Raw genomic sequence first — 16,213 nt, forward strand, 5'->3', positions numbered from 1 at the left:
TGGTAGTCGGAAAGGATCGTTTCAGACACTTCAACGCGACGCCTTTTTTTCCAAAAAATTCAATGTTTTCGGTACCAGTCGAGATTTGACGCGCTTGAGGCCCAAAACATTCTTCAAAATGGTATTGGCTGAGCCTTTCGATTTGCCAACTTTATCAGCAAGGTCTCTATTTGTTAATCGATGGTTTTTCAACACCAAATCTTTGATTTGTTGAACGTGAGCTTCGTCGGTTGAGGTTGATGGTCGCCCTGGACGCTCTTCGTCTTCGACACGTTCACGGCCGGCTTGGAACTCACTAATCCACTTGTAAACATTTTTTTAGACATAGCCTCATCACCAAAGGCTTTCTGCAACATCCTCAACGTATCCGCAGCAGAAAATTGATTCCGTAAACAAAATTTAATGCAAATTCTTTGCTCAACAAATTTCGACATCGCAAAAAACGAAAAACTCACTTTTAGCAGCTCACAAAACAACACGTATCTCAAACACTAATGAATATTTTGACATGAAATTTGACACAAATATGACTGACAGTACCACCAACCTAAAAAAAAAATAATTCTCCAAATCCTTCGACGCGCGCAATTTAAATACAAATGTCACCTTATTTTTTGGGTACAGTAGTACATACATGTTTGTAAAAACTGGTCGTTCGTGTGCGTGGTTTTACTGCGAAAAATTATTTCTGGAAGTCTACTCTCATGATTATTGTTCGGCCAACCTATTCATCATATTTGTTCCGTCCGATCTTTTAAGTTCCCGAAACTCAAATTCGTTTTCAAGTTCGAAGGAAACAACATTAATTTGCTTGAATTACATTATTTTTCTTTTTATTAGCCATTAGTTCTAGTTTGTATTTATATAAATTATATATTTGCAAATATTACATACAAAGTTTTATAGCGAACAATATAAATTATATTAAATTATTAATGATTTAACTAACTATAAAATCCGCTGTACGTTGCTTTTTATCAATTTAACTAAATTCAATTTAACTAGAAATAATGCATTTTAGTAGCAATAAAACAAAACAAATAATTTATTCAATAATTTCAACAAATACTTCTAATATAAAATTTGTAAACAGCACAAGCCACGTTTTTCAATATACATACATACATACATATAAACATATATATGTACATATATTTATACGCATATACGTATGTATGTACATACAAACAAAAAATGCAAAACAAAGTACAGCAAATTGGCAGCTTTCACTCATTTCAAAAACTTTCGTGAGCTGGCATTTCTCCAGTTCTTAAATTGCTGCTGACTGCTTTGTTGTTTTCATCATTGTTTTATAAAAATTATTTAACTTCACGTACTTATATCACATGGGTCACATTATCAACCTTTAAATTCTCCTGTTTTCACTATTCATAACTACCACACAATGCGCTTATGTATACATAAATATATGTATATATATAGCAATATCCATATAATGTCCGAGACATTTAATCCTTAAACTAAGTTAATTGATTTTAATTTAATTACTAAAAAGACGATAAAACAAATTCGTATGATTCAAATGCATGAGGTTATGGCTAATACGTATGTATAGTATGTAAATTAATGAAATTTCACGTGAGCCTAAGTCAAATGGTTTGTTACCAATCTCTCGCATACGTCTTTATCATATCATTGCTGATCAGTAATCGGGTTCACAATATGATTTGAGCTCCGGATAGCCGCACGGACGGCGACAGCACTCGTGTATGGCACCTTGAAAAGGTTGCCGATATTCACCTTCCTCACCGGCTAACCGCTTCAGGCTGGACACGTGTCCCATGCCAACACTATCGGCTGCATAAAATAAATAATGCATAATAAAAAATTAAATTATGTTAAAAAAACTTAAATTTGTTTGTATACTTACGAAATTTTCGAGACAGTGAGTAGTAGCGTCCACCGCATATGAGACGGATCGCATCTGAGAGATTAGTACTACAGTAGCGTTTGAACTCCACATCATTACTACCACCAGGAAGTAAAGGTAAAGCTTCTGTACAGTGCGGCGATAGTTCCACACAAAATACAAAACTGATAACGACTAAACTAAGGCACAGCAGGTTAGGAAAGTTTACGGTGTGTTTTGGAAACATCATCTGTAAGTAAATAACAAAATTTTGAAATAATTGAAATATGTCTCTCGTTTAAACCTCAAAAAGATTAAGTAATATCGAGTAAAATAGAATAAAGACTGCATTATAAAAGCAAAAGATGTAAGACTTATGCCCGGTTTCACAGTCCATACTTAAGTTGTGCCCAAATAAAATCTTAGCTAAGCAGACTCAGTAGTCGTTTGCGTATCGCTGTCAATGCTTAAGTTCTATAAAATTGTGTTATGATATATGGCAACGTTATGGGCAACATATGTTTCACAAATGTCATCCTTAAAAATATGTTTGAAATATTTAAATTATAACAGACAATACATAAATTTGCGAGGAAAGTTATATCGGAAATGGATGAAAACAACAAAAGAACGCCGAATTTCACCGCTAGCGAGTCGGAGCACCTATTGGAACTGGTGGAAATCCCAATCCGATTCCATGTTTTTTTACAAAAAATAATTTCTTATTTCTTATTATTCTTCTTTTGACAAATAACTGAAAATTCAAAACAATTCAAAACAAAAATCAGCTGTTACTTAAGCACTGCTTAAGTCTCCCATTTTCAATACTTAAGCATAACTTAAGTCTTCTTCTTCTTCTTCTTTACTGGCGTAGACACCGTTTACGCGATTATAGCCGAGTTAACAACAGCGCTTTTTTCGCTACGTGGTAATTGGATATACCAAGCGAAGCCAGGTCCTCCTCCACTTGGTCCTTCCAATGGAGTGGAGGTGTTCCTCTTCATCTGCTTCCCCTGGCGGGTATCGCGTCAAATACTTTCAGAGCTGGAGTGTTTTCGTCCATTCGGGCAACATGACCTAGCCAGAGTAGCCGCTGTCTTTTAATTCGCTGAACTATGTCAATGTCGTCGCATAACTCATACAGCTCATCGTTTCATCGAATGCAATATTCGTCGTGGCCAACGCGCAAGGGACCATAAAGTTTTCGCAGAACTTTTCTCTCTAAAACTCGTAACGTTGATTCATCAGTTGTTGTCATTGTCCAGGCCTCTGCACCATATAGCAAGACGGAAATAATGAGTGACTTATAGAGTTTTGTTTTTGTTCGTCGAGATCGGACTTTACTTCTCAATTGCCTACGTAGTCCGAAGTCGCACCTGCTGACAAGAGATATCCTGCATTGGATTTCGAGGCTAAAATTGTTGTTGGTGTTAATACTAGTGCCAAGATAAACGAACTTATCTACGACTTCAAAGCTATGACTGTCAATAGTGACATGAGAGCCAAGTCGCGAGTGCGACGATTGTTTGTTTGATGACAGGAGATATTTCGTCTTGCCCTCGTTCACTGCCAGACCCATTTGCTTTGCTTTCTTGTCCAGTCTGGAGAAAGCAGAACTAACGAACAATATCATCGGCATACAGCTGTACACTCTTATAAAAAATTGTACCTGCTAGATTACGTTCTGCAGCTCGAATTATTTTCTCCAGCAGCAGATGGAAGAAGGCGCACGATAGGGAGTCGCCTTGTCTGAAACATAACTTATGTATGAACTATAAAACACTATTTTCCTGTTTTATCTTAAGCACAACTTAAGTATGAACTGTTAAATATGAAAAGTGTATATTATTTTTACAAAGTGTTTCTAGTGAGCCACTAACTTAGAGGAAGTGAATCGCAAAATACAATGTGTTATCAAAATTATAAATACCAGCATTGAGACTGTGTAACGGTTTTAAAATCGACCACTCATCGATTTTCATCCAGTGAAATTCAATTTTTCGGAAACGTGATTGTTGATTATTTATAGAAAATGGCGGGTTACCGATGAAGCTAAGGCTGTTCTTATTTAGCTGAAATATTATTGGCATTCAAGAGTAGCGCTATAATAGTTCGGGGAAGGTTGCAGCTGTGTCAAAATTGAAAACCATTTGATAAAATATAGATTTGAAAGGAACAAGTATTTAAGTAGGTAGGGTAGACGTGTGACGATGCACCTAGGCTCTAAGGAGGTCCACTGTAAAACGAAAATGATTAAATCGCCTCACTCTATTTGTTCCTCCCTTAACCACCTTGTGCTCCTGATGAAGTTCATCAATACAAAATGCTTTATCTGTGAAACCTGCAAGACCCCGTCGAAAAACCCTCGGCGATTTTTTTTTCTTATACAAAGCCCCGCTTTCACAAAGAAGGTGTTCCAAAGTCTCTTTTTCTTCAACGTCTTGACAGAACAATAGTTATTGCATGTTATAGGCAGTTGTCAGGAATATCACTGTGTACTGGAACCCATTGCAGGTTTATCGTAAAATATGATGTGAGATCCTCTAAGAGATCGAGGCATTATTTCACTATCTTCAAGGAAAACCTGCGATCTCCGATTGGAAAACACTGCAGTGTTCTGGTAGTCGGAAGGCCACTATTCCTTAGACCTAAGTAGCGGATTGGATTTTTTTGTTTCCTAATGTACAATATTATGTCGATTTAATTATAGGCCGCACGATACGTCCCATCGATTTATGTCATTTACAATTGTTTGCATAGCGTTTGCGAGGGTGTTCTCTTCTAGATTGAACAAAATTCAATTCATTGTTAAGGCGCAGAAAAGTGAAAATAACACCCCTCTTTGAAGTGTACCTATTTAGAGAGAGAGGTACACATCATGAAACTTCCGGCGTTGAAACTATGGAGGTTCGGTGATGTTCAGATCTTTAAGAGCTTTCAGTATGCCCTTAAACTGGACGTTATTGAAAGCGCTTTCTACGTCAAGGAAGACTATTAGGGCGTATGTTTTTACTTCCAGAGATTCAATCTCTGCTAGCAACGAGTTTAGAGCTGTTTCTGTGGACTTTCCTTAAAAATACGCATTATTATAATTAACAAATGTTGATGCATGTAATAAATGTTCATGAAGCGGCTACAGGGAGTCTACACATATTGGGTGTTGTTCTCATTGATGTCAATAATAAAATATACACATGGGTACATATAAAATGGTTATGAGGTAGATAACCTTTGCTTCCTGGCAGAATAAATTTTTGGATTGTCAGATTTGTTACATATTAATACTACGAGCGCTCAATATATGTACATACATATAACTAGATGTACTCATGAGTGTATATGGTTACAAATTGGTAGATAATTATCGCCTACATTGAGTATAAATAATTATATGTACATATATAATTGTTTTTAATTCCTTGTATGCTTTGAATTTCGATTAATCATTAAGAGTACAGGCGTGTGTACTTATTAAAATAAATTTCAATGTTTAAAAATAAACATTTACACATATATGTATGTATATGTATGTATAAATGTTTACGAATAACTTTGGAGGAGCTCGCTCAATGCATTTCTTATCATTTAGGGCATGGATTTGTTGTTGCCGCCGCCACTGTTGCTTTTGTAATTAAACTTATTGTTGTTTACATTTCAGTTGTTGGCTTCGAAAGCGTTGGCGTAGCGTTGTCACTTAAGTTTTGCTTGAGAAAAAGTAGTTAATCTATTTTAATAAAGCCACGAGAAAAAAAAAAAAATTAAAAAACTCTGATCGCCTTGGGGAAATCGGAACCCAACATGAACAAACAAATGTATGAGCAACTATATAATTATAGCTTGCATAGATTTGTCGATTTAACAACGACATCCCACAAGTATGCATACTTGTATAAATACAATAACACAAAATTTCCAGAAGACGCCAGTTCGCCTTCGTTTGCGCTCTCATAGAAATACTTAGTATAAGAATGCAATTAAGTACTTAAGAGAATAAAATCCAAATTATTATAAATAATACTGACTGCATACCAGGCAATTACTATAAATGTACATACATATAAACATATACAGATGATAGTGTGCATGCTCGTGTTGGGAGTTTATATTTGGATCTACATTTGAAACTTGCATTACCCCACATGTGCTTGAGTTACTAAACAGAGATAAGCTTGACTTAATTCATTCATTTAAAATTAAACGCTGATTTGAATTGATTAAATTTTTTATGTTCAAAGCGTGTTTCTCTTGAATATTGTGATTGACAGTTATTATAAAGGCGCCCTTTCATAGTATTAAACCTTTGCCGATAGTGTTCGTAACACTAGCAATGAGAATTGGTAGATACTATGTTACTATAATGCACTTTCGGGTAAAAATGTGTTTTCAGTTTACCTTTATCATAACGGTATCACATCGGATTTAGTCGAAATTACCGTTTGGTACGATCATACGTAAAGACCCATTGACATAAAACTCTCCTGGCTTTGCGTGACAATTCATACTTAAACAACGAAGCGCTGAAAACCAAGGGTCTGCCACAGTAAACGCTTTGCTTTCAGTGTCTTTTTCTAATAAAAATGGCGATTGGAGTGTGGCAAAGCATAAAAAGATGAAAGTTGCCCAATGTTTTGCTTGGCATCTCGTCAAAAACCTTTTACGGAAGCCGAAATGCGCCGATGATTCCACCAGACCAAAATCCGCACCATACAGTGATTCGTGCGGGTGCATTGGCTTCTCGACGATTACGTGCAGGTTTTTTGTGCCCCAAATGCGACAATTCTGCTTGTTAACGTAACCATCGAGGTGCAAATGAGCCTCGTCCGAAAAGATGATTTTTCGGTAAAATTGACCATCCTCGGTCAAACGATCTTCTGCCCGATCTGCGAAGTGTAGAATAGTAAATAGCGACCCAATTCATAAATTTTAGACTTTTTACTGAATATCTGTCGCTTTCCGAATGGTATTTGACGTTTCTAATGTCGAAATATAGATCATTCAAATTTAAAACGTTAGATGGCCCACCCGTTATAACAGTTTTATACAATTGTTTTTAAATAGAAAAAATTGCTCAATAAACAATTGTTTTCACTTTGAAAATATTATTTTCCTTTGTTAAATTGAAAATTTTGAAAATTGATACCAGAGAAAAAACCAATTCTTAAAGATATTTTTGTTTTGTATACAGTACTTATGTCTAAGAAAACGTATGCGTAGTATAAAGAATATGGAAAAAATGAAATGAAGAAACAGTCCAGCAAACGCTGACGGCCGCGAGTAAATTTTCCATTGTATTTTCACAAGAAAAAAATGTTATCCTTGGCTGCAACAAAGCTATATCCTGCACAAGTTTAAGCTTTTGCATAAGAACTTTATTTTAATCGGCAGCTATATACCAAAAGCTGAGGGATTAGCTCGCGAATGATTACGATCGGCGGAAATAAATTGCGGCCCATAGAAAGCTATCGACTTGCTCATCAGATTGAAGATCAGAAATACTAACTGCCTTTAAAAAAAGGACATAAATGTTTCTACAATTTTATTATCATCCCAAAATATTAAGGTCCTACTAAACTTTTTTCACAATTATTGATTCTTAAAGTATACTGGAGGTGTGATTAAAATCTGATTTTTATTACTCGTATGGTGTTATAACTAGCAAAGGGTCATCTTACAGTTGTGAAATATAATTAATGTTTATATTTGTATGTTTAGTAGAATAATGGTCAGACGGTTGGTCGGATTTCGATATATGGCAGGAGTATACTTTAGTATTTTTCATACTTGTGGAATTTAAGAAAATATTATCGTTTTTCTAGAAAAATGAAGGAGAAGCAGTAAAATGGAATGATTAAATAATGTGTGTGATTATGTGAAAAACTCGCCCACTATTTTAATTCATATATTTCTCAAGAACAACATTCTGTGGAGATGTTAGTTTTTAATTTACAATAAGCATAATCCTTTTGACAGGTTGGAATCGCTGGGAACTAAAAATTACGCATACGTCACGTTGAACCTACAATTTATTAGTGCCTCAAAGCAAAAGAGAAGTGATTAATGATTTTGATTGATTGTATCAGATATACATAGAAACAATATACATACTTTAATAAAAATTTTTTTCAATGAGTTTTAAGGGATGTAATTTTAAGAAAAACTGAAATATTAGTATATCAGTAAAGAATTTGTTTGCTTGTCTATCTATTTCTATATACAATATAAAAATTATGTGTTACGTTTTCTTCTAAACTAATGAAGATTTTTGTATACTGCGTTCAAATTGTGTATAAGATAGGTTAGTTTATATCTCAATTATATTAAAAGTAAAACAATTAAAAAAAAATATTTTATTGTGAAATTGCTCATAACCAGACATGCACCGTCGCTGTGTTTTTGTCCGGCTATGGGAGCTGTCCATATATGGAGCGTGGCAAAACCGTGTATTTAAAATGTATTGTTAGGGTCAGAAGCTGCAACTCGAAACTATATTTCTACTGAATTAATAAATGCATGCTAATATCAGGTAGGACAATTATCAGTTCCGTAAAAATTAATTGATAACAATATACAGGAATAGTTAAATTAGCAATCTATATTTTTTGTTGACTTCGTAAATCACTTAAGGAATAGTACATACTTAAATACGTAAGATGTAACAACATATTAACAAATGTCTTTACACTCTCTGCATCTGCATCTGCATCGTATATCGTTACATATACATATGTACATTTGCTTCCTCTTATAGCGTATAACAGTGCAGGAGTCGAGCAGAAGATGGCGCGTCTCACACCCTGTATCTAATCATATGGTAATGTTTTGTTCAATATGTATTATTCATCGAATGCAATTGCAAAATCGGCTTCAAGAATATTTGTGAGCTTTTATGAACTCATCTAAATTATGATTAAACCTTTTCTAGTTAAGTAACTATCAGTATAATTCATACATATAATCATATATGTGTATGTAATAAACTACTGTTCCCTGTCAGTAGCTGTATGATGTAAATTTTTGTTTTCGAAGTAAAAAAATATTTAAATGATTCTTACATGAATATTAAACACATACCTCTGTTCTAAAATATATTTTTTTATTTATAGCTACCTCATCACCAATTTTCAGCCATTCTTGAGTTATAAATATCTACATAAATTGCAAAATCGAGGGCTATTAGAACCTACTCCAGGACTAAGGGAACACCCGTGCAAATTTTCACGTCTTTCCGCTTATAAGGACTGTCCGTAATGCAGAATTTCACTGTATACATTCATATTTTTAAACATAAGCATGTGATCAAAATTTCCAAAAAAGTATAATTATTACTATTAATATAATATAAAACGCAAATGGGAAATGCATTATTTCTTCCATTGGCAAATATATGCACATATGGATATCAATCTTCGTCTTTATTTGTACCTAATATTTTCACTGTATTGAATAGCAGAGAACAACGCATCGTCGCACATAGGAGCATTTACCCTCAAAAACCGGACAAAATTTAAAATTACAAACTTCAGCGATGGTACTCAAAATTGTTTTTTGTTGGTACCTAAATAACCGGTCTACAATGAACCGATTAAATGAATGACCTTCAGGCCGATTTATGGCCACACAAGTAGTCGAAACCTAGACTTCGTTCAGAACGCACATGCTTATTCGCGAAACCCTCCATTGTTCTCGAGATTTCAAGGGTTTTTTTTTAATGCGTGAACGGAATTCATGGAAATACTTTTTATAAATTCAGGACAACATGGTATGTATTTAATATTAATAGTATAAAAATTAATTTAGTTAATGAATTATTGTGTTTTTTTTTCGAGAAAACAAGGAATCATTAAAAAAACTAAATTTTTTTTTTTATTTTTTAGAAATTAGTGTTTTTTTTATAGTTTTGGGCGAGGTCGAGCTATGATTTTTTTCTTAGTAAACTACAGGGTTTCTACTTAACATAGCAACTTAAACATTTGCCCCCTCTTTCCCCCCCTGTAAAAAAAACGCGTTGAAAAAAGTAGATCAGTTGTAAAAAAATGAGTACTGGTTTATTAATTTTTTTTTGGTTGAAAACTGAAGTCCTGCTAAATTAATCTAGACGGGTGGGAAGAGGGTATACATTTTTCGAGTGGTACCCAAAATTACTGGAATTGAAAATGTGCAAGATCTACGTTAGGAATTTTTTCTATTATTTCGTTTTTATATTAAAGTAGAGAATCAGGCAAAACGATTGCTGGTGACCAAAATACCCAATCCAATACGAGATATTTTCGTGCGACATACATTGCTTCCACTTCTACCATGAGATGTTACATATGTTGAAAAACGTCAAAAAGTTTCAATAACTTTGAAAGTACTAATGAGGAAAATCCCAGTCATTAAAATTTGATTTGTCAATTCTCCACGCTAGGATCCGTTTATTTGAAACAATATTACACCTTGCTTATAAACTTCCTTTGAAGAAATGGCAAGTCCGAACCACAGAAGAGAAAAAACTTGTGAAAGAAAATAAGGAGAGAATCCAAAAAACATACAGGGAAAGGGCTGGACTATTAATAGGGCTGGTTTCGGAAATCCTAATTCGGGTAACACATCTCGAAGATTCTTCATCGATCCAGATTTAGCTGCTGAAATTACAGGAATAAAAAAATTTCATAATCAAACTTAAGGTCATTCTAGAAGCAATATCATCTGGCCATAAAATTGATGTAATGAAATTTCAAATATTTTGCAAAGATACAGCAAAAATGTACGTGGAGCATCCTGGCATCCAATGACGCTCACTCTTCATAAAATGCTTGCACATGGCCCAACAATCATAAAATACGCTATCTTACCTATCGGTCAGCTATGAGAAGAGGCAGCGGAGGCTGAAAACAAGCATTATCGTCTATATCGACAAGACTTTGCAAGAAAATTTTCATGGGTTCAGTGCAACCAAGATGCTGGCTTCTTCACACATCTGATCCATTTTTAAGTTGCCAGCGAAACCGTCAACGAAGCAAAAGCCATCCTTCTTGAGTGAAACTATAAAGCTCTTCGAGTCACAGGAACTATAGGTCCACGTCGACACTGAAGCAGGATTGCCTGAACATTCTGATGAATCAGAAGAGGCTTTGTAACAACACACGGGGGAATTCTCATTTTTTTATTATAATTTTACTTTATCATTTTATTTTAATATACATATATTCAATATAAAATGTTCGGTTGCACACGAAATTAGCCCTTCCTTATTTGTTTTATTTTAATAAATTGCATTATTATATTCAAACATGCATTTTCATTCATAAAATCACTTAAAATAATTTTGTCCGGTTTTTGAGGGTAAATGCTCTTATGTGCGTCGGATCTACTAGTTATAGTCTTGCAACCAGTTGGTACAGAATATTATAGTTTTGTTCACCAAACGGTTGTACGTATTACCTAAAACTAGCGAGATTGATATAGGGTTTTATCTTTCTTCTTTACTGGCGTTGAAACCGCTTACGCGGTTATAGCCGAGTTAACAACAGCGCGCCAGTCGTTTCTTCTTTTCGCAAGGTGGCGCTAATTGGAGATTTCAAGCGAAGCCAGGTCCTTCTCTATCTGATCCTTCCAACGGAGTGGATGTCTTCCTCTTCCACTGCTTCCCCCGGCGGGTACTGCGTCGAATACTTTCAGAGCTGAAGTGTTTTCGTCCATTCGGGCGACATGACCTAGCCAGCGTAGCCGCTGTCTTTTAATTCGCTGAACTATGTCAATTTCGTCGTATATCTCATACAGCTCATTGTTCCATCGAATGCGATATTCGCAGTGACCAACACGCAAAGGGCCATAAATCTTTCGCAGAACTTTTCTCTCGAAAACTCGCAACGTCGACTCATCAGTTGTTGTCATCGTCCAAGCCTCTGCACCATAAAGCAGGACGGAAATAATGAGTGACTTATAGAGTTTTGTTTTTGTTCGTCGAGAGAGGACTTTACTTCTTAATTGCCGACTCAGTCCAAAGTAGCACCTGTTGGCAAGAGATATCCTGCTTTGGGTTTCTAGTCTGACGTTGTTGTTGGTTTTGATGCTGGTTCCTAAATAGACGAAATTATCTTCGAAGTTATGACTGTCAACAGTGACGTGGGTGCCAAGTCGCGAGTGCGACGACTGTTTGGTTGTTATTTTTCATTGAGGGTGTTTTTTTTCGTGTCGGGTCCCAAACACTGTTCACAACCCTATGTGGGGAATGTTTTGCTTTCTCACTTTAGCTCGCCTTCAAACGGATGTTCTTAGGCTACCCAGAGGATACTTGGTCAAAGACCAGAAATCGTGAGCTGCTTGAGCCATATGTAAAGGGATCGTTTCTGTCCACTCCTAAGTGAATGGCGATCATCCTCACTTGCGTTGCACTTCGTAAATAGGTTTTTGGAGAGGCTTTCTTAGAGGTGTCTAGGAACCTATTTTTCCGAGTACCAAACGAAAAAAAAATACTTTTTTTTTGAATCACCCTAATATACAATATATATATCCTGAACTACTTTAGCTACAACAACCAAATTTGCTTAGAACAAATCTTTTAAGAACTTCCACTGACAGTGTAAAAACAGAGACGTTTAATTTTACCATCGGGATGGGATGAGAGAGCTTTAGAGGAGCCACTTTTTGGTGAAAATGTAGTACGTTCCTCCTACATTATTATGTCACATTGTGAATATGGACGAAATCACGTCTCCTTTCCATATAGCACAATTTTAAATTCCACTTGATTCGTTCAGTTTTCAGTCCTTCCCCTATAATAGTGTGTCTGTTGTCAAAAATGGGTTGAATCGGACCAATACTTCCCTTAACCCCCATATACCTAATATAAAGATTTTCGAACTTCCGGGTGACTTTGTACCGCATATATCGGCCAATATGTGAGTTATCCCAATAAAAATAAGAGAGCGTGTTTACTCATAACAGTGTATCTTTGTGCCTAAAATAGATAAATTTGAGCGAAACCTTGGCCTATCCCCTATATATGTATGTAACTAATATCAGTATTTTCGAAAATCCGGCTTACTTTACTCATGATTTCCCTGCCTTTGATTCTTGCAAGTTGCAAGAGTACAAAATGTTCAGTTGCACCCAACCTTAGCGCTTCCTTACTTGTTTTATATATATATATATATATATATATGTATATATATATATATATATTTCAAAAAAACTATAATTAGCTTTAGTGCAGTTTTAGTAAAGCTAATTTAGAAGGCTTCCAAATGCAGATTTCAAGTACGATTTTATTACTTTTATTGTTTACTTAAGCTTCAGCAATAAGTGTTACCCCGTCAGAACTGATAATCAGACAAGTATTCAGCTGATGGACAGCGTCGAATAGCTGAGTCTAAACCATTTACGGTTTTTATTTTCATAAGTATATTGGTGTATGTGTGGACTGAGTGTTAATTCCTTTTTTGAAAAAAATTTCCTGTTCCTTATTTTGCATAATACCGAGACAATTTTATAGAAACAACAATAATGACCGACTTTTCAGTGACATATTTTTGAATTTAAAATAATTTAGAATATTTTTTTTTACTTTTAGCAGCATTAATGAACTTTAATGTATTTGATGTACATATATTAGATTTCTTAATCCCAGCTTAATAAACAATTATCTAGTTCTTTCAACTGTTGGCATTGACCGTAAAATGAATGCACAAAAAGACATTGACATCAATTTAAACGAGGTCGATTATATACCAAAAAAAAAAAAAAAATAAATTTGCCCGATTTTTTTACTTGTGCGCATATGATTACGTGCACTAAAATGTCAATGCGATTTTAAGAATATCCAAATAAAGCACCTGATACCGAAAGAAAAAAATGCCTGCCGTCAATGTTTGTATAAATAGCTAATACCATATTGAAATGTTTACTTACTTTGTGTGATTGTTGTTGTCTGACCGCTACGTATATGAGTACTTAAGCGATATCTAAACATTATATGCCTGTGGACACAAATAAACAAACTGACGTCTCCCGCGCTGACAGCAACAGATTTTGCCGAAATTTTCTGAAACTTTGTTATATTTATTGGCTATTATACTCGTACTTTGTAGTTCCACTTCAAAGCTTAAACCTTATGATTCGCTTCTTTTCACCAAAACCACCTTTTCAGGAACTTTTTTTATTTTGAGATAACTGAGTTACTATATTAATCGAATTTATATTTTACGTAAACGCGTAATTGAAGATCACAAGTTGCACATCACTAGCAATTTAAAACATATAATTATATTTTTTTCTTTTTGCTAATTTCTTTTTAAACAAAATTGCAATTTATTTTTTAAATTTATTTTTATAATTTTTACTTATGTGACTAACGGTAACGCCACCGAATAATGCAATTCTTCATGTATGTTTATTGACGTTTGCTGTGTTATGGTGCGCGGTTCGCACTGTTTCGGTGTGAGCTCAACATCGCTCTGGTCCAAGCGCTCGTATGCGAGGTGCTTTGGAGTCTTCTAGTCGGCTACAATGTTGACTACTTTTTCAATGCACTACTACCGCTGCTTGTTATTAAAATTACTGTGTTTGTTTTCTTGAAGTTGTTTCCACGTTACAAATGAATCTATGTTCAATTGCAGGGAATAAAGCTGTTTGCTGCTGATTGTTCAGTATTTTTTCCACTTTTTCGTTTGTTGTGTATCGGTGTTGCTGCTCGGCATTAATGTTTAACACGCCAGTGACTATTTTTGGACCTGTTTTTGCCTACGACACAGTATACAATAATAGCCGTGGCACCTATCCTCAGCAAGCGTCCAGCAGCAGCTAGCCACAGAGCGCGAATAAGCGCTTATAGCATGGAGCCCCAATGCCTGCCTACGAGTATGCTGCTTGCCGCCTAACAGCGAACAAATTTATGTTTAAATACCTTCTATGTACGTATTGATAGGTGTAAGTGTAAGACAGTGGATTCCTTGGCGTATCTTAGCGCGGCTGTCAATGTTTGTGCTATTTTTAGCGTGATCTGTGCTATAGTTAGACGCGATGTTTGAGCATTCACTCACACCGCAGGTGGGTTTGACAACTGGATAACAAACACTGCGGCGCGTCAGAGCGTTTGCAGCGCGGCTGCTGTTAGAGTTTATTACTTCTTGTCTATTGCTGTTTTTATCATATATTGTTGTTGTGTTATTACAGTGGTTTCCTATGTTATGTGGGTTTTCACATCTGACATATTACTAACTTTGTGTGCGAAGGCTAAACACTTGTTTATATTTTTATATACTAATAAAGATGTTTGACGAGAGTTAACAACTTAACTGCGATTGTGATTTGTTTGATAGTTACATTTTTTTTTATTTATTAGGTAATCAATGTAGTTAACTGAATTATAGTTTATTTTCAATTTATTCTCACACAAATAACTCGTTGTGCTGGCAATGACATGAACTTTTCTAAAGTCTCTCAAGATTTTCACCAGCTTTCAACCGAATAAATGTTGGATTTTTATACTTTTTAAGAAACAGAATTTGTTTTTTTAATGATTTTACTAATTCTGTTAAACTTTTTTCTGAATTTCCTAATTGCTTAGTACGTTATATGTAGCACAGCACGTGTTGTTCGCCGTTTCACAGCCAATTTGCAAAAGAGCCTCCTAAAAACTGTGTCTTCGGCCACAGCTTCGTCGGTGCTGTCGATTCGCTGCTGTTTACTAATTATCATTTTGATACTTAATACAATAAACAGCAAACCACAAACACGATAAGAATCACATATGTACATATGTATGTACCTATATATAGATGAAACGGCTAATACAACACGCCGTTGTTAGTTTTTTCAGTATTTCTTGCCCACTATCAAAAAGAGCTTATAAAGCATTCAAATACCTTTGATCTGCGAGGAGTTTTGGCGTTGCGTGTGCTTTAAATGTAAATATATTAATAGGAGGGTCTAATTCCTGCCACTATTGCCACTATTATCAAAAGAATTTCTAAACGGTGGTGTTTTTTTTTCTTTATATAACGCTAGTAGCAGTAAGAATCATTTATCTTTTTGCAAAAGCATCTGTAAGATGTTTGGCCTATCAAATTTACGTGTCTCATTATGAGAGAATATATAGTATGTATAATTCTCATATCATAGCCATTCAAACTTTGTCTTCATTTGGGTATCTTACCGGAGGTTTATGTGAGTTGCCCTTTAACTCTAAAAACATTTATTTAAAGAGGCGATAGCTCCACCTGGCCCTCATCAAATATTCGATTCTTAATATACATTTCAGTTGAGTTGTCTCTTGTCACCTACGAGTATATCGGAGTGATGCGGTGTTTTACTATGTGATTTTGTATCATGCATACCTTATTGTAAATTTATGTAACTTAA

At 35.0% G+C, this 16,213-nt stretch overlaps 1 protein-coding gene across 1 annotated transcript; it reads right to left on the reverse strand.

The window, feature by feature from the left end:
- Positions 1-806: 806 nt before the first annotated feature.
- On the reverse strand, positions 807-15,473 carry LOC105233484 (insulin). Its single transcript, XM_011215586.4, has 3 exons — positions 13,763-15,473; positions 1,892-2,120; positions 807-1,818 (listed from the first exon to the last, which is right to left on the reverse strand). The coding sequence occupies exons 2-3, from the start codon at positions 2,118-2,120 to the stop codon at positions 1,664-1,666; spliced, it is 384 nt and encodes a 127-aa protein (XP_011213888.1). The 5' UTR covers positions 13,763-15,473; the 3' UTR covers positions 807-1,663.
- Positions 15,474-16,213: the final 740 nt, after the last annotated feature.

This window comes from Bactrocera dorsalis, chromosome 4 (genome assembly GCF_023373825.1).
Source record: "Bactrocera dorsalis isolate Fly_Bdor chromosome 4, ASM2337382v1, whole genome shotgun sequence".
NCBI classification, from domain to species: Eukaryota; Metazoa; Arthropoda; class Insecta; order Diptera; family Tephritidae; genus Bactrocera; species Bactrocera dorsalis.